This window comes from Stylophora pistillata, chromosome 6, assembly GCF_964205215.1.
Source record: "Stylophora pistillata chromosome 6, jaStyPist1.2, whole genome shotgun sequence".
NCBI lineage: Eukaryota > Metazoa > Cnidaria > Anthozoa > Scleractinia > Pocilloporidae > Stylophora > Stylophora pistillata.
This window is the reverse complement of record NC_142524.1, coordinates 34,959,896-34,987,885: the sequence shown is the minus strand read 5'-3', so window position 1 is coordinate 34,987,885 and position 27,990 is coordinate 34,959,896. Positions and strand designations below refer to the sequence as shown.

Here is a 27,990-nt window from a genome sequence, read left to right as displayed (position 1 = left end):
GAATTGGAGAAAATTTAGTGGTGAACTATAACATCTCATATTCAACGCGCGCTTGTGGAATAATTGTTTTATTAAAAACGTTACATTGAATTATTAAATTTTATTAAATTTTTAGCTCCCTTTTAATTTTAAGCTGACGCTTACGTTTACAATATCGTAGATTATGGTATATTGGCTCATTTACCATAATGGCTAAGCCAATAAAAAGTCTTGAATTGCATTACCCACTGATCCAGTTTTTAATAATTATATTTATTACTGCCATATTTTAATTACTTTCATTCTAGCACCATCGGTGATCTGCTTTAACATGGGGTCTGACTCTTTTGCATTTCATCCCTTGACATCTGTGTTTTGTAAGCCATAAATTGTAATACATAAATAAATTGCATAAATTTGGTGTGTATTATAGTTAGTACCTTACGCTAAGTATTGCATGCATTTATTTATTTGGTATAATCAAGTACCTTTATTAAATAGCACTTCCCACTGCTTTTCCATGATCCAGTACATAGCATGCTATTAGAAGTACCATGTTCCCTATTTCAGATATGGAGTTGTTAATGGTTTAAAATATATTTCATAGAGTTATTATATGCGAGGCTTTCCCACTCGTTGTTTTTGCTTTGTTTATCATAAATAATGCATAACTTTGAATTCGGTCAATATATGTCATTGTTTAATGACGTCTGTTGGCGACCTAAGTTAAAATTCTGGTGATCAACAGTCAATTTTCAGTTTGCTTTAATTTGGCTATCAGCTGATGGCAATTTTCAGAACCTGGTATCGTGAACTTTTTAAAGTATTTTTTCATGCTGTTCATAAATGATGATGATGATCTTCTTGTTAACAGGTATTCTGGTTTGCATGTCCCTCTCCATTTCTGTCCCCCAGTTCTTTGGAAAGAATAAGGTGTCTGGTGAAGTGTTCACTGGCTTGTTTATAATCACCAAGGGCTTCATAGCACTTGCCAAGTTCGTAGTTTGTATGTCCCTCTCCATCTCTGTTTCCGAGTTCTTTGGAAATGATAAGGGATTTGTTAAAATGCGCTATAGCTTGTTTATAATCAGCCAGATTCTGATAACAATGACCAAGTTGGTGGTTTGAACAATTCTCTTCAGCTCTATCGCTTAATTCTTTTGAAATAATAAGGTTTTTGTTGTAGTGTTCTATGGCTTGTTTAAAATCACCGAGGTCTCTATAACATGAGCCAAGGTGGCTGTTTGCATGTTTCTCTTCATCTCTGTCCTCGCTTAGTTCTTTGGAAATATTAAGGAATTTATTAAAATGCGCCACGGCTTGTTTATAATCAGCCAGCTTGTAATAAGAATTGCCGAGTAGGTGGTTTGCACATTTCTCTATAGCTCTATCACTTAGTTCTTTGGAAATAATAAGTTTTTTGTTGTAGTGCTCTACGGCTTGTTTATAATCGCCGAGGCGTTCATGACAAGAGCCAAGGTCTTGGTTTGCTCGAACCTCTTCACCTTTGCAACCCAGTTCTTTAGAAATATTAAGGTGTTTCTTGTAGTGTTCAATGCCTTGTTCATAATCACCGAGGTCTTCATAGCATTTGCCAAGGTCGTAGTTTGCACGTATTTCTCCATCTCTGTCTCCTAATTCTTTAGAAATTATAAGGGATTTTTTGAAGTGCGCCATGGCTTCTTTACCATTAGCCAGGTTCTGATGACAATGGCCAATTCGGTGGTTTGCACAATTCTCTCCCGCCTTAATCCTTAATTCTTTGGAAATAGTACGGAATTTGTTGTAGCAATCTATGGCTTGTTTATAATCACCGAGGTCTTCATAACATAAGCCAAGTTGGTGGTTTGCATGTCCCTCTCCATCTCTGTCCTTCAGTTCTTTGGAAATAATAAGCAATTTATTGAAGTGCACCGAGGCTTCTTTATCATCAGCCAGGAATTTATAACAATGACCAAGTTGGTGGTTTGCATGTTTTTCCTCAGCTCTATCGCTTAATTCTCTGGAAATAATAAGGAGTTTGTTGTTGTGTTCTATGGCTTGTTTATAATCTTGGAGTTTGCAGTAAGCATCTCCAAGACTGCAAGACACTTCTCCTTCGTAAGCTCTGTCGTGTTCTTGTCGGGCAATCTCTAGACTGTGCATGAAGTTGTCTATTGCCTGGTTAAAATCACTAAGCTCTCCATACGCTTTGCCAAGATTATTGTAAGCGATCATCTCTTTCTTCGTATTGCCGCTAAGCTTCGCATTGACGAGATCTTGCTTTCGTTGCTGTAGCAGTTCAGAGTTTGTTTCTGCCATGTTTCAACGTAATCCTTATCTTGTATAAAAACTAAGACTGAGAAAATATATGATAAAGTATAGTGAGTATGTTAACGCAGATATTAACTTTTTGACGAAATTTTAAGCTTAGCGGTAGCCTCAAATGAGTTAAGGTAAATACGAGGGGTATTAACTGCTTGCTGAAAATTTATAAACTGTAATTACTGCAAAAGAGGCAGCACTTCTGATCGAGCAGAAACTAAATTCAGTGATGGACTTAAACTTTAATGTTACTTCCTGAGATGCGAATAATTCGGTCCACTCTGTAAAATTCTACTGGTATAAATATGAACGGCTTTCTCATCAGAAAATGCAATTTGGATTCTGAAGCTTTTTTGTAATTCTTACCGTTGCTTTTAGCCTGACTGTAAATCATACATACCAATCAGTTTTAAAATGCTACTGAAGGACACTGAACATGAAATGACTGAATCGGCTTTCAAGGTTATTACGTACCTAGCAAGAGTCAGGCGCTTTGAATCAAACCTCCAGTCGAAGGGATGTCTCCTCAAAATTGTAACTCGGACCAGTCAACAATATTGAAATCAAGTTCACCAGACGAAGACTCAGTACAGCGTCTCTGTTCTCGCGTTATCACAGTTTTATGATGTCGATAATGGAAAGTAAAAGAGTTATTTTTGTCTAAAGAAGCCATTTTTCCTCATTTGAATGGGCTTACTTTCGTACATATCTACCTAAATTTCAGTTTCTTACACAGCGTTTCCTGATACGATTGTAACGATTTAATATGAATTTTGTTCTCTCATGTTTCTGACTGGCTTCAGTAGTTTCACTTTTTCGAGTATTTTCATGGTCTTGGTTCAGGATCAAGAATTCTTGCTGTGTAGCAATTTCAACCAGAAATTTTTGAAACTGTGCTAAGGGAATAAAATTTTAGATAGGGGTGTCATGTGTTGTTTTATGAGTAGAAACAAAATGAGTTCGACCTTGTCAAATGGATCGCCGGAAGACAAAATGATTTTAATTGCACGTGCACGCGGTTTGATCACTGCGCAAACAAACAAAGGGTGAAATCTTTAAAATACGAGAATTAGTTGTCAAATGTCTAAATTACTTGCTCGAAGGAAGAAACGAATGTTTTAACTTTTTCTAAGCTGTTGCATGCAGTATTTTCTTCAGCCCAAGACCCCCCTTCTCTGATCCTCCAAAGCGCCGGATTAACAGATCAGTAAATTCTCCTGGTAATACCAATACATTATCCAGGAAAAACGTGATGAGAAAAGACACGCTTATCAGCCTAACGATGTTCTCTTGATAAGACACCAAATTCTCATAAGTAATTTACAGGGAATGTTTAGTAGCTAGAAAGGAGAACTGAATAATATCTTTGAAATTTAAAGGTTTTTTGCACTGAGAAAAGCATTATAATGAATTTTGATGGAGTAACTATGCCACCAAAAACTTCTAAACAGGCTTTAGATGAAACCGGCCTAAAACTAATACAATGCTACTCTGATAAAAAAAGATTGTTTGGTTTGGGACACTTATTTTCATTTTCAGTTGGATTCAATACACAAAGCTTATTTTTTTTTTTTATCAGATTGAGATTGGACGCTTTGAAACTCTCATTTAAAGAGGCAAGTAACAATTGTGCCTACAGCAACACCCAAACATTTTTGCCACAAAATAAAAGAACATTTGGATTCCAGGACTTGTTGAAAATAGAGTACTTGTTCATTAGGATGTGTTTGCCGCGTGATTACGTGACAATTTATTTTGAAAAGTGAAATGCATGATTCTATTTCCATAAATTCTCTAGGAAAATGCACTCGACTAACAAAATTTCAGTTTCCCTCAGAGGTTCCTGTCAACATGAATGTAATATTTGAACAACAAACCTAAGGGCCTGATTACATGAGCCGAGCTGGCCCTGTTAGCCGGGCTGATTTCTTTTGTTTTCACGCTTTGGCGAACACCAAAACAAAAGAAATCAGCCCGGCTAACCGGGCCAGCTCGGCTCATGTAATCAGGCCCTAAGTCTTGCATAATCTCTCATTATAACGAGGTACAATTACGTAATTGTAATCACACAATTGAACGGCGAGCAACCATTTATTTGCTTCGGTTTGATTCACACTGTCGCACAAATCTAGTGTTTTTTTTTAATGACAATTATGACCAAAAACAATTTCGCATTGATCCCATGAAGAAAATGCTTGCTAAAATCAAAGACAAGACCGCAGATGTCAAAGGCTATATTTATGTCTTAACCAAAACACCTCAATTTCAGTTTCCTATAACTCTTTGTGACGAATAAAAAAAATTATCATTACAATCATCAGGCTCAATTTTAGAAGAGAAACTTTAACAGGAGCGCAAAACATTATTAACCGAAATAGAACAAAATAGCTTCAATTGCCTTTGGTTCTTAGTTTATGGTCGAAATGCAACGACATTTTTAACTTACGGTAAAAATTATAGATGAAGCAGTTACGCAGGAGTGCATGCCGGTATATCATTTGTTACAATGTCTCGTTAGAGTATTTAGCTTTCAAAATAAGAAAATGATCTCAAAATCTCACCGTCATATTTATTTCCCAATTTTGTTACAGGAAAACTTCACATGATATGCGTGTTATTTATATAATTAATAGTTGTTAGTGTTTACAAGGCTGCTATTTGGATAAGAATGTTAGTAGCATTTTTTCGTCGCTGAAGTCGAAAAGGCTTGTAAGTTGGAAATGCTCGCATTGGAAATTAAAAACATCATCGTTTAGATGTGACCTTTTTTTTATCTGTTTATATTTTGATAAATATTTTTAAAATCAAGAGATGACTTTTCTGTGGGACAGAGCCTAATCTTAACACGAGGGGGTTCAGGAGGATTCTCGAAAGTCATGTACACCCGAAACAATTCTCGACTGTGATCCTGCGATTGACTACTAGTAAGGTGACGAAATCTCACACACCAGTCCCCTCGTTTTTATTTGAAGCTGTGTAACCAGGGTTAAAGTATTCTACTTTGCTTGAATTTAGCGGGGATTAGTTCTGTTTTCTCGAATGGCAGAAATTCTCATCTTCCGCTTTTGAGTATGGAACTAATTCGGAATTGTGATTATTATACATTGTAGTCACCATCTGTCTTCTCATTGGCTAAACGCGCACAGTTAATTCTGGGGAACAGCGCAACCCACAGATTATTCACTAATCTGTACCCGCAGATTAGTGAATAATCTGTAGGTTGCGCGCGCAATGCATGATTTCCGGTGGAGCAATGTCAAGTCCACGGACAGCGAAGTAAGAATGGCTTCTCGATTCGCATCATCGACCCAGCGACAAATTGAGAAATTACTTGAAGATAAAGATTCGGAAAATACTAAAAGATCGACGGTTTTCTTCAATGATAGTTTCTTTAGAAATGCATTTAACTTTTCTGCACTTGATTGTTTTATAAAAACAGTGAAAATTTGTTTACCACACAGTTGTACATTTTTGAGTGTTCGAAAATAAACTGTGTTCGCTGCGATAATGCGTTTGGCGTTATTTCCTTTAAAACAATGTATAATAAAACAATTGTTATTTAACTGTCACACCGTTCCGTGACTGGTCTAAAAGAGTGACTCACGCGAAAAAAAAGTTTCCCGCCCTTGAAGCAGTTCTAGAAGTTGAAGGGCTGACACCGGGATCACATAAATAGTAATTACAGCTTGACCTTTCCCTGGAGGTCAGTAAATACAAACGAAGAAAGAGGTTGGGTCAGAGAAAAAGGAGGCAGGCTTGATCAGGTAAGCAAATCGCCCAAAAATGGTCACTCTCGAGATGTCACGCAACGATTCTCAAATAAAAGCCTTTCCTTGTCCGTGAGAGTCTTACGTGACATCACTAAGAACGCTTCCCAACCCAAAATCTCACATATTTTGTTTCTAAAGCTAAAACGCAGGTCATAAACATTCGAAAAGGGTGCATATATTTTTAAAATTTCATTAAAAAAAGGAAAAATGTATTTTCGAACGACGATGTTTAAAAGCGTTTATCTATCTGACGGTTTCTGTCCATTTCTATGACTAAAAATTAAATTATTCTATGTATTATACATTATTTAGTTATAATCTTAAACAATTTAGTTATCTTAGATATGTCTTCTTTATTTAGATTTTATATTTATATAGATATATGCCTGTATGTAAAATGTTTCAGTATGTATATGTCTATTGCATAGTATTAAATTTTTATATCTGGGGTATAGTTTACAATGAGGATTAAGTTCCTCCCTTCTATAACCCTTCTTTAATAATAATATGTTACATGTTATTATTTAAAATAAAGTTGTTATATATATTTCTGATTTGAATGTTGAGATACACCAGTTAATTATACGTGACAGTGGCCAACTCGAAAGCTATGCTACTTTGGTCACTGTGCACATTTTACTTTTGATTATTGATGTAATTTACTGTTTCTTATATATTCTGACTTTTATAATCTGTAGTAATCTCTTGAAATAGTGCGAATAAAGAGTTTCGTTACAACATGAAACATACAGATGTCACGAACCCCTCATCACGAAAGTAACAGAGTTGTCACGCGATCGTCCTTCAACTGACCAGCACTTGCGCCCACGAATTTGAAGTAATTTGTAAATTTTGTGTGAAATTTGTGAAACCTCCCAAACTATTCGAGGTAAAATTCGAGCAGAAAACCCTGATTTATGTGGATAATGAGAATAACATTAGGGCTCTACCGTCTTTATCGCGGCTTAGAGCTTGGTGATGTCTAATATTTACCCACGATGATGAACAAGATCGCGGTTTTGATTCTTGGTTTGGGGTTTCTGTTTTATCGCATTCAAGTTTACTTCATTGTTCGCGAGGAAAAAGCTGAGTTACATTCTTGGTTAGAGCAGCACGATCTTCTGAATTATGAGGCTAAATTGCACAAATTTGGTATGTATTATAGTTAGTGCCTTACACTAAGTATTGTACGTACTTATTTATTTGATGTAATCAAATATCTTGAAATAGCATGTTATTAAATAGCACTTCCCACTGTTTTTCCATGATCTAGTGCATGACAAGTGATGATAAATGCCAGATTACCTATTTCAGATATGCAGTTAATTACGGTTAAAATAGAGTTATTATATTCGAGGCTTTCCCACTCATTGTTTTTGCTTTTTTCGCATTCAATTCTTCTGCAGCATAATTAATGCATTACTTCGAATTCGGTCAGTATATGACATTGTTTGATAATTTTTAGCATATAGCGTAATCTATACAGTTTGAGAAATCAAGTTATAGTGATAAGGTACTGGTTGGTTAGTAGGGACATACATCAAACTTTAAGTTAGTAGTCGGTTGGTGACCTAAGTTAAAATTCTGGTTGACAAATAGTCAATTTTCAGTTTGCTTTAACTTGGCTACCAGCTGATGGCAACTTTGGACTCTGATATCGTGAACTTTTCAAAGTAGTTTTTCGTGCAGTTCATAGCTGATGATAATGATCTTTTTGTTAACAGGTATTCTGTCTAAAGCCAAGTTTGCAACCCTTGATGCTGAAAGGTTCCTAACAAGACATGGGTCATTTTGGGGGATTTTTACATTAACATCCGAGAAGGAAAGACTAAAGGAGGCTGCACAGCAAGCTAAATATGAACTACAACTTCTTTCTTGGCTTCAACAAATTAATTTGGATACCTATTACACAAAACTGTTGTCCCAAGGAATAAACAGTGTGGACAGATTGATAGAAAAGCACAAATCTGATTTGTTGAGAAAGATTGTCACCAATAATGATTTTAAAAAGCTTCAAGAGGAAGTTAATAAGCAACAAGGTCACTTTGTAGATTCTCGTCCTGTGAAGGGTGTATTAACATTACTTTCTTTTTCTTGGTGGAGCATAAAATTTGTAGGTGAGTTCTTTTACATGTCATGAAAGAGCATGGCCCCTCCTTATCACTATATCTACCCATCTCACTTTAAAAATTTCAGGACGTTTATCTATGAGTTCTTAATGTTTTTGTGTTTGCAGGAGCAATTTTTGCAAAGTAACATAACAGAAATTACTTCTGGGAGCCATTTTTTTTTAATTTTATGATCAAGTAGTATGATAAGGAAATGTAATATTCTCAGCTTGTCTTGTCTTGTTGTTGAGTTACAGCTCCCTTTACATCCTAGAGAAAGCAATCTCAGAACCTGTGGGCCAGGTTGTTCAAAGCTAGGTTAAGATAACCCAGGCTTAGAATGAAATCTGCTATCCGTTCTAAAAGTTTTAGAAGAAAATTTAGTTCAATTCCATTTGTCTACAATTTGATAATTGAATGTTGGAAAAGCATTGAGAAAATTATCCCAAAATGGCTTTTGAATAGAGAAATATAGAAACCTGGATTAAATTTAACCCTAGGTTAACGCTAATCGGCCTTTGAACAACTGGACCCTGGGGTCCAAAGAGGAGAACGTGATTGAATAAACAGCTTATTCCTCTTGACTGTGTTGTTCAAAGCTGGATTGAGATAATCCAGGATGAAATTTCCGGTGTGAAATGTGATTTCAGATCTGGAAGCTTTAAAAGGAAATTCAGCATAATTTTTTTGTCTATAATTTACGATGGGATGGGTTAAAGAGAATAAAGAAAATTATCCTCAAAGGCTTTTGAACTAAGGAATGAAGAAACTCTGATTTGATCAAGGCTGTGCTATAAGAGAAATTGAAGGGAACCCAGTACTCTGAAACTGTGAAATCTAGGGTGCCCAACATATGCTTTCTATGAAAAAGCTAAGATTTCTGAGTTGCCCAAGAGCAAAAGTAAGGTGACAGGGCCACCAGGTGCTGCTAGACCACAGCCCTGGTGGGTTAGCGCTAATCTTCCATTGAACAACTGGACCCTGGGGTTTTTATTGGACTAGAGATGGTAAATGTTTTGTTTCCAGATTTTTTCAGAGGTAGAACTAATTATGTGGATCACTGACAATTTAAGGATTTGAAAAAATTAAAATCTGCAATATTTCAAAGTTGCACAGTACTCCACTGAAGAACACTGGTTCCCCCTGAGTTAGACAAGATAATTTTCCAAGAAACAGAGAACTGTGAACTAATCAGCTCACTTACATTATTAAGTATTGAGTTGGTGAGGACGTTCCTTACCCTGAGACAGCTTCCTAAATGACACTTTTGCTTAGGTTTTAAAGAATATGTTGAAGATTTTTTTTCTCAAGGAGAGAAAAGGCCTGAAGTTTTTGATACCATTTCAAAAAGTAGGTAATTTTTTTCATATTTAACATACCCCCGAATAATTTGAGGTTGTCAGGATGGGTGACTAATACAGTGAACGTCTCCATTTATAGGTCAAGTTATTCTTGTCATGGCAGGCAGCATAGCAGTCTTGGTTTGTCTCAGTGTTGGATTCTTTAGAATCATATCCAGAAGTAGGCAACACAAGTCCTCTTTCTTTGGATATATACTTGGCTTGGCCCTTGAACCTTCATTTACAAAAGTTATTTGGGAGTGGGAAGATCCTCATGTTGTGGGTGAATCAATGTCATTTATCCTCAAGGTATTTGCTGTAATATGTATAAAAGAGTGAGCTTGATGAGAGCTATTTTTCGGTCTTGGTCTCGGTCTTGCTCAAAGCCATTATTATTATTATTATTATAATTATTATTATTTTTAAATTATTATTATTGTTATTATTATTAGTATTTTTTAATAATAAAATAATTCTTTATTCACTATAATCACTAAAAGTATTTACAAAAATAATGATAAAATGCTTAAAAATCGAAAACAAATGCGTCAAAATGTCCAGTAAAAATTCCAGAAAAGCTCATGGATACACACTTCTTATAATAATCATAATGATGATCATAATTAAGGTATAAATATTACAAAACAAGTATAAAAAGTCTGTAACTGAGAGAAAAGTTTTGAATCTCTTCGGTATTAACTTAATAATAATAATAGATTTTTCCTTAAAAATATCTCACAAAAAGCAGTTCTCTAAAAATAATAATAATAATAACAATTATTATTATTATTATAATAATTATTATTAAAGCCGCTATCTCACTACATCAGCAAATTTCAGTGTGACACTGAGAAACATTGTGATGATTTTGTTTGGTTAAATGAAAGCTTACGCCCTTTCCTATGGGATGAAATACAATAGAATCACCTAACAATGATACAACGGGTCTTTTTATTGGTCAAAATACATGTAGGCCTCAGAGTGCAATGGCATTCTTAGGAATAAGATACCGCCATGTAAGAGTGCCATTAATGGCACATTAGGGCTTAAAGGGTTAATAACAGGACTTTGTATTGTATATAGCATAAAGGCACTATGTTTTTTTTGCTTGAAAGGGATCTGGCACTAATATTATCAGTGCTAGACCATTTGCAAACCTTTCAACAGTTGGTATTGCTCATCACCATAATGCAGCCTGGAATCATTCTTTGTTATAGCTGGCCAGCTACCTGAATTACAAATTTGGGGAAAGAACATGCTGTATTACATCATGCAGTAAATTCATTCCCACGTCAGACTAGCCATGGACTGGTTTTTTTTTCTTATTAAGCTCTTGATAAATTTGTTACTCAGAGATCAGCTAATTAGCAAGAGAAAAACTTCATTACTAGAGGTAAAATGAAAACGAGATTAAAAGTGTCAAATAAGAAGTAACTCTTGCTGTTTTTTTCTTTTTCTTTTAGTTTTACAGAATGAATGCCACTCCTTATTCTGTTTCAAAAGAAGATTACATCCTTGTTGAAATAATGCACAACAATAATTTCATTGTGTCCTCACGTGAATATGGTGGAGAGAAGTGGAGAGATGGAAATGCCTTGAGAGTTTCCTTTACTGTCCGAGAGGCTGGAGCCTATAAAATATCTGTTCTGGTTAAGGGGAAACCAATCAGAGGCAGTCCTTTCACAAAAACATTTTTACCAGGTTCTGTATTCTTACACAACTTAAGATGTTTTTTAGGGATAGGAGATGTGGTGGTAATTTGTTGATGTGTTGGGCTCAGGATAGAAATGACCAGATTCTAACTCTACAATGGTCACTGGGTTTTGTGTATGGAACTCTCTCTCTCTCTCTCTCTCTCTCTCTCTCTCTCTCTCTCTCTCTCTCTCTCTCTCTCTCTCTCTCTCTCTCTCTCTTTCTCTTTCTGACAGTGCCCTCTGTCCACCCAAGAGGTACTTGAAAACTGTGAAGGAAATCTGATTAAATTGTGGCTGTAGCTTCTGATGCAATAGTACTTTGGGGGTGGGGGGGGGGGAGGGGGAAAGGAAGTGGTTACATGCCTTTTCACCCAATCCTATGATGTATTTTTGTTTCTTTTGAAGAATTTTTTTATCCTTGTTGTCACTGGATTCCAAAGTGATCATGCTGTTTCCAAATACATTTCATATTTGATGTTACTCTGACTGGCAGATGTGGTCGATCCATCCAAATGCAGTATTTTAGAAGGCAGCTCACTGCTGGAAGTGCAACAAGGGATATACACTCCTCTCACTGTTGAGGCTTGCGACAAGTTTGGGAATGTCTGTCCACTTTCAGTTCAAGATGTTCACTCCTATTGTGTAGAAATAACTGAGGTAGGAGAGAGAATTGCTAAATCAATTAAAGTGCTCACTACAACTCAATGTATACGTTGCAGTTAAAAATTAAATTCAGGTAAAAAAATTTTAACCTAGGTTGAATTTCAATTCCCTTTGTCTCCGAGCCCTTATTATTCACAATTAGGGCTTGGAGACAAAGAGAATTGAAATTCAACCTAGGTTAAAATTTTTTTCCCTGAATTTAATTTTTAACTGCAACATATATATTAGATAATTTGGATATATCAACAAAGTTGAAATGGGAAATTGGCCACCGTAATGATTACCAAAGCTGACGTTTCGAGCGTTAGCCCTTCGTCAGAGCGAATAGAGGAATTGTGGGTTGTGTGTGCTTTTAAAGGCAGAAAATGGAGCAAACCGGCAGTCTAAATCCCACAGGGATCAATGAATGCTTTTCATTCCACTAATTTATTCATGCTTTTCTCGTTGCCATGCTCTCACCAATAACGTAGCTCCATTTTCTGCCTTTAAAAGCACACACAACCCACAATTCCTCTATTCGCTCTGACGAAGGGCTAACACTCGAAACGTCAGCTTTTGTAATCATTACGGTGGCCAATTTACCATTTCAACTTTGTTGATATATCCAAATTATTTCGTTACTCCCACCGACGCAGCCCCAAACAGTTTCTTTTGAAACTATCAGCCTTTATTCATATATATTAGATAGACAGCATTTACAAAAAACAAGCTTTTTAGTAGGTGAATGATTTGTTAAGATATATACTGTAGTAAATAACTTGTTTTAGGAAAGATAAAATTTTTCTCATTGTATATTGTAGCCTGGTGAGTTTTTTTAAGGTGTAAAAAGCTGAAAGTATTTTAAAATAAGTTCCTGAAACCAAAGTATGTTTTTGTTATACCCTTCACCTGTTGATAGCATTTTAAGCTTTCTAGTCTCTGGATATTTTTCTATTAGTTGACCTATGTGTTTTTCTTTCAATTATTTTGTCAGATTGGAAGCAGTGAAAAAACAGATCCTGAACTTGTGATTCTTCCTGATGGATATGACAAGAATAATGTGCTCCATATAAAGCTGGATGATGAAGGTTGCTTCAATGCAGTGGTTAAATATAATGGAGTTATGCTGAATCAAGGACAGCTGACAGTCATATCCCTCAATTGTAAGAGCAAAATTTGTGTTTGTTACTTGTTTTGTTCAGCTTATAGTGTTGTAAGAATTTTTATTGCATCACTCACAGTGCCTGTAGGCAAGATGAAGTGAATCCTGTGTTCTGATTGGCTACCCAAGTGGGCAAGATAGGCCCATTCTGCCCACTTGGGATTGCCCACATTGATCCTGTGCTTGAAAAAAATTGAATTAGAACTATGTTTGTAATTCTTGGACAATGTCAGCAATGGAAAAGGAAAAAAGTGGCAGAAGATAGTCAAAACAAAGAAAACAGAAACGACTCTCATGAGTTTTTTGTGCTTCAAACATAGCTGGCTTTTTTTCCCAGCTCTCGTAGTAAACAAGTTCTTCTTAATTCTTAATAAAGCAAAATCTTTTTGCAGTATAATAAATCCTTTATTTACCAAGCCTGTTTGGTCAAGATGGCTGGACATTAGCCTCGTTCTTTTTCACATTTTTGTAGACCTTGACTTCCTCTTGATCCATAAAAATGTGAAAAAAGAACTTGGCCAATATCCAGCCATCTTGACCTCATGCTTGGTTAATAACGCATAGGTATATATCACATTGTTAAAAATCGGATCATTGGATAATGCAATTAAAGACTTTTTATTGGCTTAGCCATTATGGTATATGAGCCAATATACCATAATCTACAAATATGGTAAGCATATGTGTCAGCTTAAAATTAAAAGGGAGCTAACAAATTTAATAAAATATAATAATTTAATTTAACGTTTTTAATAAAACAATTATTCCACTCGCACTTGTTGGATATGAGATGATTACTGCCAACTTGGCGCTATGCACTATGCTATCTATCACCTCATATCCAACCTCATATCCAACGCGCACTTGTAGAATAATTGGTAATTACCCAAGAAGTAATTTGATCACCTCAAAAAAAGATGATTTTATATACTGTTAAGCATTTTAATTTCTGGTATTATATTATTATTTCAATTAGGCTCTTGTAAATCTCAGTTTTTTTGCATGTACATGTATTGATTTCTCCCTGTACATAGCTTTTATTCTTTTGTTAATATCTTTTTGTGTTTGTCAAATTTTGATTGTGTATAGTAGGTCCACATCAGCCCTTTGGCTGCCAAACAATCTCAACCTACTTATCAAATAAAGTTTACTTATTTACTTACTTACTAAGTAAAATGAAGGATCATCTCCCATGGTATTGCATTCAACTGATTTGATTTGTTTAATCATGGCTGGGTTGTGTGGCCAGCCATGACTAGATTGTACCTTAAAAAACTTATTTGATAACTGTTTGAAGAGTTTGTCTGATCTGCTGCATTTGTGATTGAGAATGAGTGCTGTATCAAAGTTAAAGAAGGATCAATTTTTTTTTCATTTGCATCTCTCCCTCTTAGACAAGTTGCATAACCTGATTCAGTTTCCCTTCCCTATAGTATTTTAGAAGAAATGTCAATAAAGGTTTTGTTTTTTTACTTTTCTTTATACACATATTTAGCCAAAGATGCTGAACATGTCAACAAGAATATAAAGAATAAGTGTTGGAATGTTTGGTATGAAGCATATCAATTGACAAGCGATGATACATCTCCAGCCGCACCCTCTGGCTCAAGCGCCCCTGCCACACCCAAAATGCCTTCTGGGGCAAGAAGGCCATCTAGCAATTTTGAACATGCTTCATTTGCTATAACAGGATTGAATACCGCTGGCCTGAAAAAGTCTCGCAAAGTCTACTGTTACATCTCCAAAAAGGTGTGTTTTTAAGTTTCCTTGCTTACTTTTTACAAAGTTCAAGCAACAATATCATAAAGGATTTTTTTCAAGTGTTTTTCTTTAATTTGCAGCAATTACAAATCAAAGAATTTTACATGAAGATTATTCCACATAGATTGTATGGATTTCGAGTTCGGCCCGCAACAAAGGTATGTTGTTTTGTGTTGTGCTTTTTTTTATCTTCTGAGAGTTACAAGCTATATTTTTTTACAAATTTTTTGTTTTAAAGTAAAAATCCCTATAAGAGGGTAAATCGTCTTTTGACCTGAATCAAGATCCTTCATCTGATGTTTCCAAATACCATTTTTCTTTACGCATGCAAAACTAAATTACTTCAATCTATTTGTTCAGTCAAATCATTATAATGAGAGGAACTTCTCGTGTTTATAACTGGTTATGAAAAATACTGGACACTAAATTTTTATGTACCCACACCTCCCTCAGATTATTCTGCACCCCCCTGACCGCAGTGTAGATCACCCAGCGTTTACTGTAGACGATGGTTCCCAGCCTCCCATCACTGTTATGTGTAAGGAAAGAAATGTGTTGGTGGCGACCTTCTCAAGGCTTTTGCTCACCAAAATAGGTCAGTTGAGCAAATGATTCAAAAGAGCTATGTTAAGTTGTTTTTAATGATGTTTTTGTCGTCGCAATGCACGAAATGCCTTTTCACCCAAAGAAAGCAACAAAATACTAGTTTGTTAAGATAAGAAAAAGCAGAACAGTAGCAGGGACCTTGGAAGATGGAGAAGTTGACCCGTCGGGTCAAAGTTTTGAGGATATACCAACCGGTAACCGAGACGCTTTTAACTCGAACCTCAAAGTAGAACACTTGCGTTGAACCAAATTCAAAGTAATCACAGCCTCCAATTAGAAGAACGGTCAGCATCACAATGAGCCAATGAGAAATCAAGTGAAACAAGGAAATGGCTGAGGCGCGGGAAAACGCGGGAAAACGCGGGAAAACGCGGGAAAACGCGGGAAAACGCGGGCGACCAAATCGCGACAGGTGTCAGTTTTTAATTTGATTGGTTGAGAAAGTGACGCAATTTTTCTGGACCAATCGTAGAAGAAAGTAAAGTAAAACCAACTCAGTACCCTTTGAGTCCTTTGAAGCCGTTGTCTAATCTTGACCGCACTTTTTACTTTAAGCACTGCTCAGCCGTTAAATATTGTACACTTAGTTACTAAAAGGTGTAGTTTCGTGACTTTTTGATGACATAGCATGTGACAAATGAATTACAGATCTTTTGCATTTTCAGTTTTTTCAACTTTTTCCATACTTTACCATAACTTGCATTTTAACTTTCTTTCACAGGAGGGTCAGAAAGCTTTAAAGACAAGCAGGAATTCTTTTATCGTGAATTAATTAATTACCACGGACGCAAAACGGGTGAAGTGAACTTGAAGATAGTCCGACGTAAACTCTTGCAGAGTGTAAGTTGAGCATAACGAGCTACGTTGTTTAATATGCACCGGGACCGAAATATTTTGAGAAAAACTCGTCCCTTGACATTTTTTTTAATGAGTTTGTCCAAATATGGATGCCGTCGAAAGTATTTAGAGATCCTCACTGCACCGCGTGTTCCTCTGTTCGTGATGCGAGTCAATGGCAGACGGCCTAAAACCAGCACATTTCTGTGACTACGTGAGATTCGACCCAATAAACTAACGTATGGTTGCTTATATTATTTTTTTAGTACTGAATAGCTCGTGTTTGCCATGATGTAAATAGTGTCTAATTGGTAACCCCCCCATGCCAAGTTTGGCCAACTAGCCCAACCCATTTTAAGTGGACTAAAATTGACAACTACAAAATGTTTTTATTTTCCCTTAGTCCTATCAAGCCACAATGAAGACATTATATTCCAGCGACTGGTTACGATATTTTAAAATCACATTTAAAGACGAACCAGGTAGGTTATGGAGATTTTTTCACGGAGTAGATTTAAGCTACTAGTTGTGAAATACAAGATAAATTGAACCTCAGGTCAGCAAAGGATAGGTAATCATATTTAAAACCATCTTTGTCTCTGATATTTTTCAAGGTGTTGACTGGGGCGGTTTGCGGCGCGAGTGGTTTGAGTTGTTGTGCAAGGCGCTATTTTCTCACGAAGCTGGATTCTTCAGTCGCTTTAACGCTGATGATCCTCAAGCCCTGGTGAGTAAAAGAGCGTTTATTTCTTGCCTTATTGAGAAGGTGTAGCCTTGTAGTTCACAACTACCGTTGCTTTTTGGCTTGAACTGCGTGGAGCAATTTCGAGTGCTGCCCATATTTTGCTTGCTCTCTCTCCGCACCAGATTCTCATGTCAGGTTTCTTAAACGATTTTCTATTTCTCATTTTATACTCCTCAATGGTGAAAGGCACTGTAAAGATTAAGTGACTCTCCAAATACCACGACACAATGACCGTGTCAGGGGAGCAGTGTCTTTAGCTCAGGATCATCGGTCCAACTCGCTAGCCACTACGTCACAGCCTTTCTGAAGGGTTTTTAGTAGAGCAATTTTATGCAAATTTACTCTCACCCAACTGGTTTTAGAGTTATTCTTCGGCGCCGGTAGGAATAGTTATGAAGTTCATTGTTCCTTTTTTCGGTGTTCGAGGTTCACCCGAATCCGCGGAGACCCGCTCATTTGAAACTGAAGTTTTACGAGTTCGCCGGACGCATCGTTGGAAAATGCTTGTACGAGTCCGCCATGGGATCAACTCGGAGAATAAATGTGAAAGCACGATTTAGCAGATCATTCCTGGCCCAACTGCTTGGTCTTCGTGTGAGCTATAGGGTAAGACAACAATCTGTTTCAAAAAATGTGATAGAAGTATAGTCATTTAGTCTAGTTATACTCCGGACGGTAGGGGGGAGGTGTCGGGAAGAGGCGAAAAGACAAATCAAACAGTCGAGCAAGCTGAGGCAAGAATCTGGTTTTATGCCTCTCCTTTTTAAACAAGTGTATTCCATTTTGCGCTCATGTAGGATTTTTTTCCTCAGTGGCTTTGGAAAATACAAACATTATTGTGCATAGTGCGATTCTTGGCCGAGGTCGTTACTGCATATGACTATTTTGGGAAATGTACGTACCATTTTTCAAGATGTGTTGGCGAGATGTGCTTCCACTTTTTCCGGTTATCTTCTTTACCAGCCAGTCTTAAGATGACACGCAACGCTCGAGCGTTGCGTGGCATATAAAAGAACACTTGCAAGGAGACTGCATAAGCTGTGGCGGAGTTTCGTTTGATTACAAAGTTGTTACATTTGTCTGATCCATGTTTAATGTTTTGTGTGAACATTTTTCAACTAATACATAGTTTTCAATCCCCGAAAAAAGTACTTCGAGATTGATGACAAGGACTACTATCGGAGCAAAATCAAATTCATCGAAGAGAATGACCCGGAGGACTTGGCACTAGTATTTGCAGAGGAGGTGTACGATCAGCAGGGGCGCGTAGAGAAGGTGGGATGAAGATCCTTCGAATTCTTAAACATTTGTTTTTACGCATCTCTGTTTTCTCTTTCTTTGGTACATTTTTTGTAACCATTTTTTATTATACTTGCAACTTGAATTGTCAGTGTTTAAAACGAGAACATGTCTTCATTAATTCTTGTCTGATATGAAAGAAAATGTGAAACAGTTGTAACAAGCGTGAAGCATATTAAAAAAGTCTGAGTTTTCTTCGAGAATCCGAAGCTCAGATATCCCGATTTTCGGAGTCCACATGCTCTACTAACTGGGGAATGATTCCTGCGTCCTGTTTTGCACCAGAGTCGTCAAAACCTTCCTTTTTGGAGATAGGTCAAGAGAAGCGGTAATATACCCATAGAGTGGTTTTTAAACAGTTACTATGGTTTTTTTTTTTCTTTTTTTTTTTTACCCTAGTTGGAGGATTTGAAACCAGGTGGAGCTCAGATACCAGTAACAGAATCAAACAAAAGAGAATATTTAGACTTATTAGCTCAGTATCGTCTGGCATCCTCAGTCAAACAGGAGATCGAGGCTTTTGTGAAAGGTACGATTAAATAAACACTATGCACTTCGTCATTAAGTTTTTTTTTTTTTTTTTTTTTTTTTCACTTTGCTCATGGTCCATTGGTCCACTCCAATTTTTGCGTAGCGTTTTTCAATAGTTGTTTATGCACCCACTTTGTCCCAAGATCTCTCCTCTTCCTTGGGCGGAAAGGAGGAGAGAACCTGGTAAAGAGATTGACTATTCAAGTTCCCGAGGCAAAAAGAAGAGAGAAAAAATTAATCAGAAGACGTCTTTTGGTGATTTTACACCAATGTCTATAATATACGGCGAATGGTAAGGAGAACCGACATTGAGATCTTGATTGTGAAAAAGGTTTTAGAACACTGACCGTAACTGTAAGTGACAAACAAGTAAGTCACAAAACAAGGGTAAGTCACAAACAAGGGTAACACAAAATAAAGACTGCTGAGTTCAAACATTTATCTCAACGTGGCGACCCAAAAACCAAAAACCGAAAAAACTACGAGGTCCTGCAGTTCGTACAAACTCAAGGCAAAAATAGGTCACAGTACGCAAGACGGAGGAACATTGGTCAATGTCAATGGAGCGCGACAAATAGGGTAATCAATATTTTTTTTGTCTCCGTGTAGGTTTGAATGAAATGGTTCCAGACAGTTTACTGAGTGCATTCGATGAATACGAGCTTGAGGTAACGTGCTTTGTGACCAATACTCTTCAACCGTACATCATTTTCAATTTGGTTATATTTTGGGTTAATTTTTTAGTTGCAAGTCTCAGTTTTAATTTTTTCTATATTCTGCAGCTTTTGATGTGTGGGACTGGAAACATCAGTGTTACAGATTTCCAAAATAATCACACTGTTCTACATTGTTTGGGACCATTTAGAAAGGTAAAGGTAAAATTAGTATTTAGTTGGGTAGTTAGAGCGCTGTTATAGGCAATGTTCCATGAAAGTCAGTGTCTTGTTTGGAGCGCTGTTATAATGGTCAGTCGAACGAACAAACTGCCGAAGGCGCGAGAAAACGCAAGTGATGTAGTGGCAGTCGGTTTTGTTCTTGCATCTTATTGGTTGAAAGGGTGCATGGCGTGAGTTCCCCAGACCAATCAGGAGCGATGAGTATAAAACACCAGGGTGACTTGCTTGATCTAAAATTTTCAATACGTTGATAGTTTCCGCAACAGGTCAGAGCCGTTTTGTCTCGTAATTCTGTTGCAACGTAGCGCTTGCTTCGAAACTTAACTCTGTGATGCGTTCACTAAAGCGTTACCATATTTCCAAAACTCTTTGCCTCCTTTTAACCTCACCAATCTTCCCTTTGTAAAAATTCGTCTGCGTAATAGCCTGCTTTTTCCGGGATGAAATGAGGGGGCCCGATGAATAAAGCGACAACTGAAAGTTTAGCGGCCCAAACGGGACGGACGTAGTGGCGAGGGTATTTTCAAGTGCTCATTAGCTACAAAGTATAATTTATAGAGTTTTTCTACCTTTTTCAGACTTTGGAATGGTTTTGGACGATTGTGACAAGTTTTACTCAAGAAGAGCTAGCGCGACTGGTTCAGTTTATCACAGGTTCCTCTCAGCTTCCCCCTGGGGGATTTGCCGAGCTTTCACCACAAATACAGATCTCGTATGCACCTCTTACAAACGCACTACCTACAGCACATACCTGGTAAGTACAGTCTACAAACCGCTACGTAGCTTGAAGGTGAGGATCCTGGGAACGAACTTGCCGTTGTGTGTGTCTCGGCCCAGGCGTAGCTCGAGTTTTTACAGGTTACTTAAGAATGAACGGTTTTGACTCCAAAACGATTAAAAAAAAAAACCTTTCCTTGATTGCAGTTTTAACCAGCTCTGTTTACCATCCTACTCGTCGTTCAAAGAGATGCAAGAAAAACTTTTACTTGCCATAAACGAGGGGAGCGAAGGATTTGGTTTTGCCTAAGAATGGAGAATTAACAAGATCGTTTAGCCGTGCTTCAAAAAATATATAACTGTGGGTCAAGGACTGGGGTTAAGACATGCTCTAGTGTACAGACCCTTGGATTTCTATGATCGGAAAGGATTTTCTCCAAAGGTATTTACGCCTTGTTAAGCATCTGGAGAAGGAACAAGAACGCAAGTCGCCTCAGATCCCCAGAGTGCGTGAAATAGAGTCCTACGAAAGCTTAAGGCTTATGGAGTAAAGCATCGCTTGTAATTTCTGTAGGAAATAGTCTCAAGAGTTCTGATAGCCGCAGAACTAACAGCACTGACATAACCATTCTGTGACCATAACTGGGTTAGAAAATAATTTTATGAAATTGGTCACAATGTAGACAAAGCAAAGTAGTTTTGTAAAAGGGTCTGCTCGAACCCGTCTGATAGTTTTGTATTACACGATACTCAAAACAACTTTTTCTTATTAAAGATGGAATTGCGATTTTATAACCGCCTCCCGGTTAGCTCGATGGACAGAGCGCTGGACTGATGTGCGGGAGGTCGAGGGTTCGAGCCCCGACCGGACCAACACTCAAGGTCTTAAAATAATTGAGGAGAATATGCTGCCTTTCTCACATCAAGAAATAGTTAGATATTCTAATCTTCTCGGATAGGAACGGATAAATGGAGGTCCCGTCTCCTGAAGGGTTAGGGGTAGGAGACGTTAATCTTCCACGCACGAGATTACTGTGTGATGGATGTCCTCCCCGGGGGTGGGATGGGTGGGTTGTTGTCTTGCGTTTCATACGCGAGCCTCTGGCTCGGGCAATATGGGTAACCATGCCCCACGACATTAAACTTTGATTACTATTACTATTACAGTTCAGTCTCAGCCTGTCACCCCTCCCTTTGTACTTTGTTTACCGAATACTTCTTAAGAGTCACACTGCGGTTCACGTGACAACTCATACGGATCTTCCCACACGAGGCATATTCGTTATGGGTGTGGACTCCCCGAAGGTTCGAAGAAACTCATTTGGGTGTGGTTTTACTATTTTTACCATTACCACACTACAGCCCCGTTGGGAAAGAACGGTTTAATTGTTCTGTCGATAGTACATACAGTGATTTTAGGGGTAACTACACAATCTCACTATTCGTGCTTCATTTCTTGACAGCTATAACTCATCCACGTCGCGTAGGATGTCTGAATCAAATCGAGCAAAGGAAGACGTGAAGCACTTTTGACAAAACCCGTAATAAACACTACAAATACACCGATTTAATTCTGTTTAGTCTTGAATCTTTCATGTCTATCTCCGAAAACGCTAAGACGTGTTGCGATGGTATATAACCAGGTAGCGTCGTCCGTCACTCCTCAGAACCTCGATTCCTCAATTAAGGAAGATTTTCTTAATTGTCTCTTGTCTTTATCCTCGGTTGATGTTATATTCAGGCAATACCCCTCTCTCAGTGGAAGATTGTCTTGCCTTTCACTACCTATTTGCTTAACAGTCAAAATTGTAAGGAGATTTAAGACAGTGATCATTCCTGAGAGTGGTTCAACTACCAGTTCGGTGAACTGTTTTCGAAGTAGAGCAGCGAAACGAAAGCTTTATTTACTCTACCTTAAGTTTCAACCGAACCGACAGCAGCTCAGAGGAACTCCCTTCAGAATTGGCTCTCGTGTTTTTCAATTGCGCTTAACACACTACTTAAGCAGTGTATACCGTTACTTTCCGATAAAACTGATTGTTAAAACAAAAAAAAAGAAAAATAAATATCACCCCAACCTTTGCAGCCACCAACAATATTCAATACAATCACACCACTTTTCTAAAGCTACCTCGACACTAACAATAACTCAAAATAAAGCGTCTAAATTTCTTTTGAATTTCAAACAGTACGGGATACGCCCTTAATATGACGCAAATTAAGTCTGATTTGAGTATTTTATATTAATTCTCCAATATTCCAACCCTTTTTGTAATTAATTAATTAATTAATTAAGGAATTAATTAAGGGGTAAATTCATTACAATTAACGACTGAGCTTTCCCTGGGGGGGGTGATGCCCCAAGCGACAATTTGCTTTATATATAATTTAGTACAAAGCCTAACTTATGTAAGAGGCGAAATTCAAAAAATATTTTGAGCACCGAAGATTCGTCCGGAGCAAAATGTAATATTGTTATTTTGTACGATACGACGTGTTTTGTAGGTTCAATTTCATTGGGTTCCTTGTACTGCATTCTACTCGCACTGAAATACGTCATAAAACTTGTCTCCATCCTCCTGACATATTCACGATTCGACATGACCGAGCGCGAGTTAGGTTTGGACGAAACAGAAAAACTTTCAAACGCAGTGCGTGACAAAACAGCATCACAGGGAACCCAATCGAACAACAAAATTCCATTTTTAGATTTAAATTCTTGACAATTTTAATTTTAAGGCTAGATGAGCAACGGTCGTAACCCGCCTTCAAAGAGGTTCGTATTAAAGCCACAAGTTGAAGCTTTACTTAGGGAGAAAACTCAACACCTCAATTAAGTGATGTTGAGCTTCAAAGTTTCTCAATTGAATTTTTTCACTATAATTCTAATCGTTCTATCGTCAATTGCCCAGAAGTTGTAGAAGAATTTTCTCGAGGTCTCCTTTCATTTTTTTCGCGACAACATCTTTCAGAGGTTGTCCAGTCTTCTTTTGGTACTGAGTCTTGATATCAGCCAGATCAACCTGGAAGGACAAACGAGAAAACTCTAGTTTCTCTCTTTCTGTTTCCATCGGAGAGGGGGGAAAAAGATCTCGCACGTTTTCCGCGGGAGGCACGAAGAAGAAGAAGAAAAAAAACTCAGTTACTCATGAGGAGTCGAACGTTTGGCCTTCGAGCTCGATCGTTGAACGAAGAAAATCGTGAAACACTCGTCACATCTGTGGTTCGAATCTTCGTGGGGAGCTCGAATTTTTCTTCTCGACGTTCAAGCTACAGATTTAACATCTGTCTTAAACTACTTACCACTTAGGTATCCAAGTGCAGTTGAGCGTATTTCGATTGATGGTAGTTAAACACGACGCATTACATAGTAGTCGCCACGGTCAACCAAAACTAGGGAAAATGCCTCAATGACCTGATGAAAACTCGTAAAAAGACACCTGAACTTACCTCTGATCTTGTTACTAACACACGTGTAACAATTTTACTGTTTCCTCTGTCCAGCGCCTTTTCCAACACCTCCGCGAAGAACAGCGCTGGATCCTGAGCGCATCGAACTGGGAAGTTCATCAAATCGGTCAATATTTGCGTATAAAGTGTGTTATAAAGTGTAAACAGTGTAAGAGCCATGCTAAAAAAATTGGCGATTTTTTTGTGTAACCTACACTTGTTCCTGGGAGAAATCTGGTTTCAGACAAGGTTCCAGTTTGAAAGAAATACCACAAACTAGTGGTTCTTTCATGAGCGTTTTCACTTCGTTATCAAGCCAAAGGAAGCAATCTTGCAAAATTGGAAAGGTGGTAAAACAAAATTTCTTTTGCAACTTGCTCGAAACATCAGGGAATATTTACAAAAGTGGTTATCTAGACGCACAACTCTGTAAGGAAATGCGGTATACTTATCATTGGTGCATATCTACCAGCGTTCTGTCTCAAATTCTGCAATCTGATTGGCTACGCTACTCCGGCGCTAATTATTCCGTGATACACAGTGCGAGTTTTTTTTATTACTTACCTATCGCCCTGAGAGCATTCTGCAAATCTCCTTTTAAGTACTCGTTGATGGAATCCATGAAATCACTTTTGGCCAACTGCAAGGATAAGTAAAACTTTCAGTTACAATAAGAAAAAACAAACAAACATTGACAAATGCTTCATATCATGATTTCCAAACTCGGATTTCTTTGCCGTTCCCTTAACTAATTCTTTTAACTACCAGAGGTGACCAGTATCAACGTTGTCTACACCATTTTCATACAATGTCAATCAGAAAGGTAGAATTAAAATGATTCTCAACGAAGCAAAATTACTTTGAAGGTGACGCCGATGACCAGACCAAAAAATTAGCCGACGAAGACTACAGTATTCAGGTAGGAGAGGTAACTTTCTGATCATAAGAACAAAAGGCAATGATAATTGATTCACTGGTAGAAACTTACAGTTTTGTAAGCGTCTAAGGTGGCTCGCAGTTGCGCATAATTTCTGCTTGTAAGGATTTCGACAAATACGGCTTTGTCTGCTCCCTTTTTTCCTTGCCCAGCCTGAAAAGAAAAAGGATCAGAAGATTTTAGCATTTAGTCGCCATTGATTTCCTCTATTTAACTCTTTCAGATTATCGATGATCACAGAACGTGTTGCATTGAATGTTTTCCCTGGAAAACATCATGGTCAACCGCAAAACAAGGTCAGCAAAACCCCAACTAAGAGATTTTCTTTTAACACTTGAAAAATAACAAAAAAATCAATAAAAAAAATATATACACAAATAAATAAAATGAGATAAAACATAACGAATTCAAAACAAAGTACAAACCTCCAAAAGTTTCCTGGCATCCGCTTTTGCAAGGTCCTCATTAACTTTTTCGTTGCTGTCTCGGTTTTTCTGTCGAACAAAAAAAGAAAAGCAAAAATTGTTGAGCAAACCACAAAAGCTATTCTACAAAGACACAGGAAGAAGTAACCTTATTAATTTACAACGAAGGTCTTCCAAATTCCACGAAAAAAAACTTTTTTACTCCAATATTGTGAAGTCTGTAGGCCTACGAACTGATTACAATTTGACATATAATATACACTTTGAATAAAGGCTGATAGTTTCTAAAGAAACTGTTTGGGGCTGCGTCGGTGGGGGTAACGAAATAATTTCTCGTTGCCATGTTCCCACCAATAACGTAGCTCCATTTTCTGCCTTTAAAAGCACACACAACCCACAATTCCTCTATTCGCTCCGACGAAGGGCTAACGCTCGAAACGTCAGCTTTTATAATCGTAACGGTGGCCAATTTACCATTTCAACTTTGTTGATATATTCAAATTATTTAATATACACTTCGGTCCAATTACCATGCCATTCCAGCACTTACCTCGATCAAGTTCATAAGAGTTGTCCTGAACTCTCCATTAGTATCTTCTTTGATCTTTTTAAGCACATCTTTGCCAGTATAAACTACAAAGGAGAAAAATACCACTTAAATAAATCTTAACAAAATATGCCACAAATATTTTATCGGTTTTCAAGACATGTTACCACTTACTTTTCGTATAGGCTGATTTTATGACCTGAAGTTCCTGTAAATTCAAGATAACGTTGAGAAATAATCTTATGTCAGTTAAAGGATTCGTATACAATTAAAACTGTTATGGGGAACTCAATCCTGTGAATGGCAATAAAGCTAGACTACTACACTTTAACTCAGGAATTCCATAAGTCCAACGTTATCGATTGAAAACTTTTCTCTTGTTGGGGTTCGCAGTACACAAGTGGTAGTCTAATGAGGCAAATCCATGATGATTTCTGACATTTTTTTGACATTCATTTTTCAACAAACCGGCTTGTAATAAAGCTAAGTTCCAATATGAATAAAAATGTGATGCTAAAAGAGGTGCTGAGTATTTTAAATTAAAAAAGAACAACCACAACTACGAGGACGACGACAACAACAACGCAAAACTCACCTCGTAACTCCGTGAACTTAAAATTTCTATAAGGACCTGTTCATCAGTTCCAAGTCCCTGAGAAAGAAGGGGCAAATAAGCAAATAAAGCAGGAAACAGCTGAAATGTCAAAGACTTACCGACATGGCGTCATGAAGAGAAACTGCATCGTAATTTTCTGGAACGGCCATTAAGGCGACTGCTGCATCCTGGAACTTTCCACTCAGTTCTGATTTCAATTCCTCCGTGAGGTTCTATGCAAAACATTGAGAGGAAAAAGAATACTCAGAGCGTAAGCAAAGGTTCAACAAAACATCCTAAGATAACTCTAATTGTTGCTGTTCTGGTCTCAGGATGGTTTCACCCTTTAAACCCAAACAAAGACTGTATATTCTCCAAAGTGTGTTCTACGCATTTCCCATGATACTCGAAGGGAGAATTTGTTAAACAATCAAGAGCTTCATCAGTTGCTGATAACTTATGTTTACTCTCATGATCTAAATGTTTTGATTCAGGGGTTATATAGTAAGGAGAAATTAGATGCTAGTCACTCTTCGGGGTGAAAGGGTGAAGATCAAAAAATGTTGAAAGCCCGCCAAAGGGTGATAATGAAAGTCACTTACAGTGGAAAACCAACCTACTACGGGAACATGCTTGGGAATAACAATCTCTTGCTTTATTCTGCGATATAAACTGAAATATCTCGCACATTCATGACACATCCACAGCCTTGAAATTTTGCTTTGGTATCATTCTATCGCCAATGACAACACTTGACAAATATTTTTTTAAAGAATTCAGCTGTTTTATCGACCTCTAAGCTATTAATGCTATTAAACTTTACCCTGTTGTACTTCTGCTGGTACTTGGCCGCTATTTCTTGTCTCTGTTTATTTGACCGGGCTCCAAGAATGGCCACAATTGCGTCCTTGTCGCTTCCTGATGATTGAACGCATAACGTAAGGAAGTGCAGTTTAAATGAGCCTGAAAGGTGGGCTGTGGCTGGTTGCCATGGTGACCTTGCGACTGAGGAGATTCCTGCCCTCCTCTCTCACTGCCTCAAGGGAATTTACCACAATCCCCTTCCCCCCTCCCCTGTGTTCTTACGCTTAAACCGCGATTTGAAAATGAGTTTATTATAAATATTTTCTGTATATTACCAGTTGCGGATCCACACCTAGAGCTATGGGGGAGGGGCGTTTTTGTTTGTGTGTGTTCACCTGCCGGCTTTTCTTCCCTCTGCGTTTATTTTTTTAACCCAAAATAAGGGGGGGGGGGGCCTTCCTCTAGATCCGCCACTTATTAGTATTCGTAAACCAGGGGCCCGTTTCTCGAAAGTCCCGGTAACTTAACGGGCCCGTAAAGTTGTTCTGTTTTCATTGAAGATGGGGATTTCAAAAGTTTTGAAAATGATACAATAAAACTACGAGCTAAAGAAACAAAAAGGACTGGTTTGGGAGCCAGACCCTGCTCTCCTATCCTTTAAATTTTGATTTTAAAACATGGCTTCGGGCCCGTTAAGTTACCGGAACTTTCGAGAAACGGGCCCCATGTCCCTTACCAGAGCCTTGCATGGCTTTCCTCAAAGCTTCTGCGTCTTTTAAAGCATCGAAGTCATCTGCTGGTTTTAATGTTCCGTGGAACTGGGGCTGAGGGAGAACGAGAA

At 37.6% G+C, this 27,990-nt stretch overlaps 3 protein-coding genes across 12 annotated transcripts in view; 1 reads left to right on the top strand and 2 right to left on the bottom strand.

The window, feature by feature from the left end:
• Positions 1-231: 231 nt before the first annotated feature.
• On the bottom strand, positions 232-3,092 carry LOC111319365 (uncharacterized). The gene is made up of 2 exons (XM_088762916.1): positions 2,758-3,092; positions 232-2,317 (listed from the first exon to the last, which is right to left on the bottom strand). The coding sequence occupies exon 2, from the start codon at positions 2,278-2,280 to the stop codon at positions 847-849; it is 1,434 nt and encodes a 477-aa protein (XP_088619042.1). The 5' UTR covers positions 2,281-2,317; positions 2,758-3,092; the 3' UTR covers positions 232-846.
• Positions 3,093-6,881: 3,789 nt separating this feature from the next.
• On the top strand, positions 6,882-21,957 carry LOC111319347 (apoptosis-resistant E3 ubiquitin protein ligase 1). Its single transcript, XM_088762906.1, has 19 exons — positions 6,882-7,205; positions 7,778-8,170; positions 9,602-9,810; positions 10,965-11,202; positions 11,689-11,852; positions 12,832-13,000; positions 14,495-14,748; positions 14,841-14,918; positions 15,214-15,355; positions 16,088-16,206; positions 16,607-16,685; positions 16,818-16,930; positions 17,375-17,554; positions 18,098-18,223; positions 18,647-18,776; positions 19,388-19,446; positions 19,561-19,647; positions 20,253-20,428; positions 20,599-21,957. Exons 1-19 carry the CDS (start codon positions 7,052-7,054, stop codon positions 20,699-20,701), a joined length of 2,973 nt encoding a protein of 990 aa, XP_088619032.1. The 5' UTR covers positions 6,882-7,051; the 3' UTR covers positions 20,702-21,957.
• Positions 21,759-27,990, bottom strand: part of LOC111318956 (uncharacterized) — a 28,160-nt gene continuing 21,928 nt past the window's right edge. For all 10 annotated transcript variants that reach the window (XM_088762894.1, XM_088762897.1, XM_088762901.1 and 7 more), the window contains 11 exons: positions 27,886-27,973; positions 27,169-27,263; positions 26,465-26,578; positions 26,346-26,402; positions 25,925-25,958; positions 25,754-25,836; positions 25,204-25,272; positions 24,830-24,931; positions 24,406-24,481; positions 23,842-23,948; positions 21,759-23,414 (listed from right to left, as the gene is read on the bottom strand). In XM_088762894.1, coding sequence (XP_088619020.1) covers positions 23,292-23,414; positions 23,842-23,948; positions 24,406-24,481; positions 24,830-24,931; positions 25,204-25,272; positions 25,754-25,836; positions 25,925-25,958; positions 26,346-26,402; positions 26,465-26,578; positions 27,169-27,263; positions 27,886-27,973 — 948 coding nt within the window. In that variant the 3' untranslated portion in view covers positions 21,759-23,291. The remainder of the gene's footprint in view (positions 23,415-23,841; positions 23,949-24,405; positions 24,482-24,829; positions 24,932-25,203; positions 25,273-25,753; positions 25,837-25,924; positions 25,959-26,345; positions 26,403-26,464; positions 26,579-27,168; positions 27,264-27,885; positions 27,974-27,990) is intronic.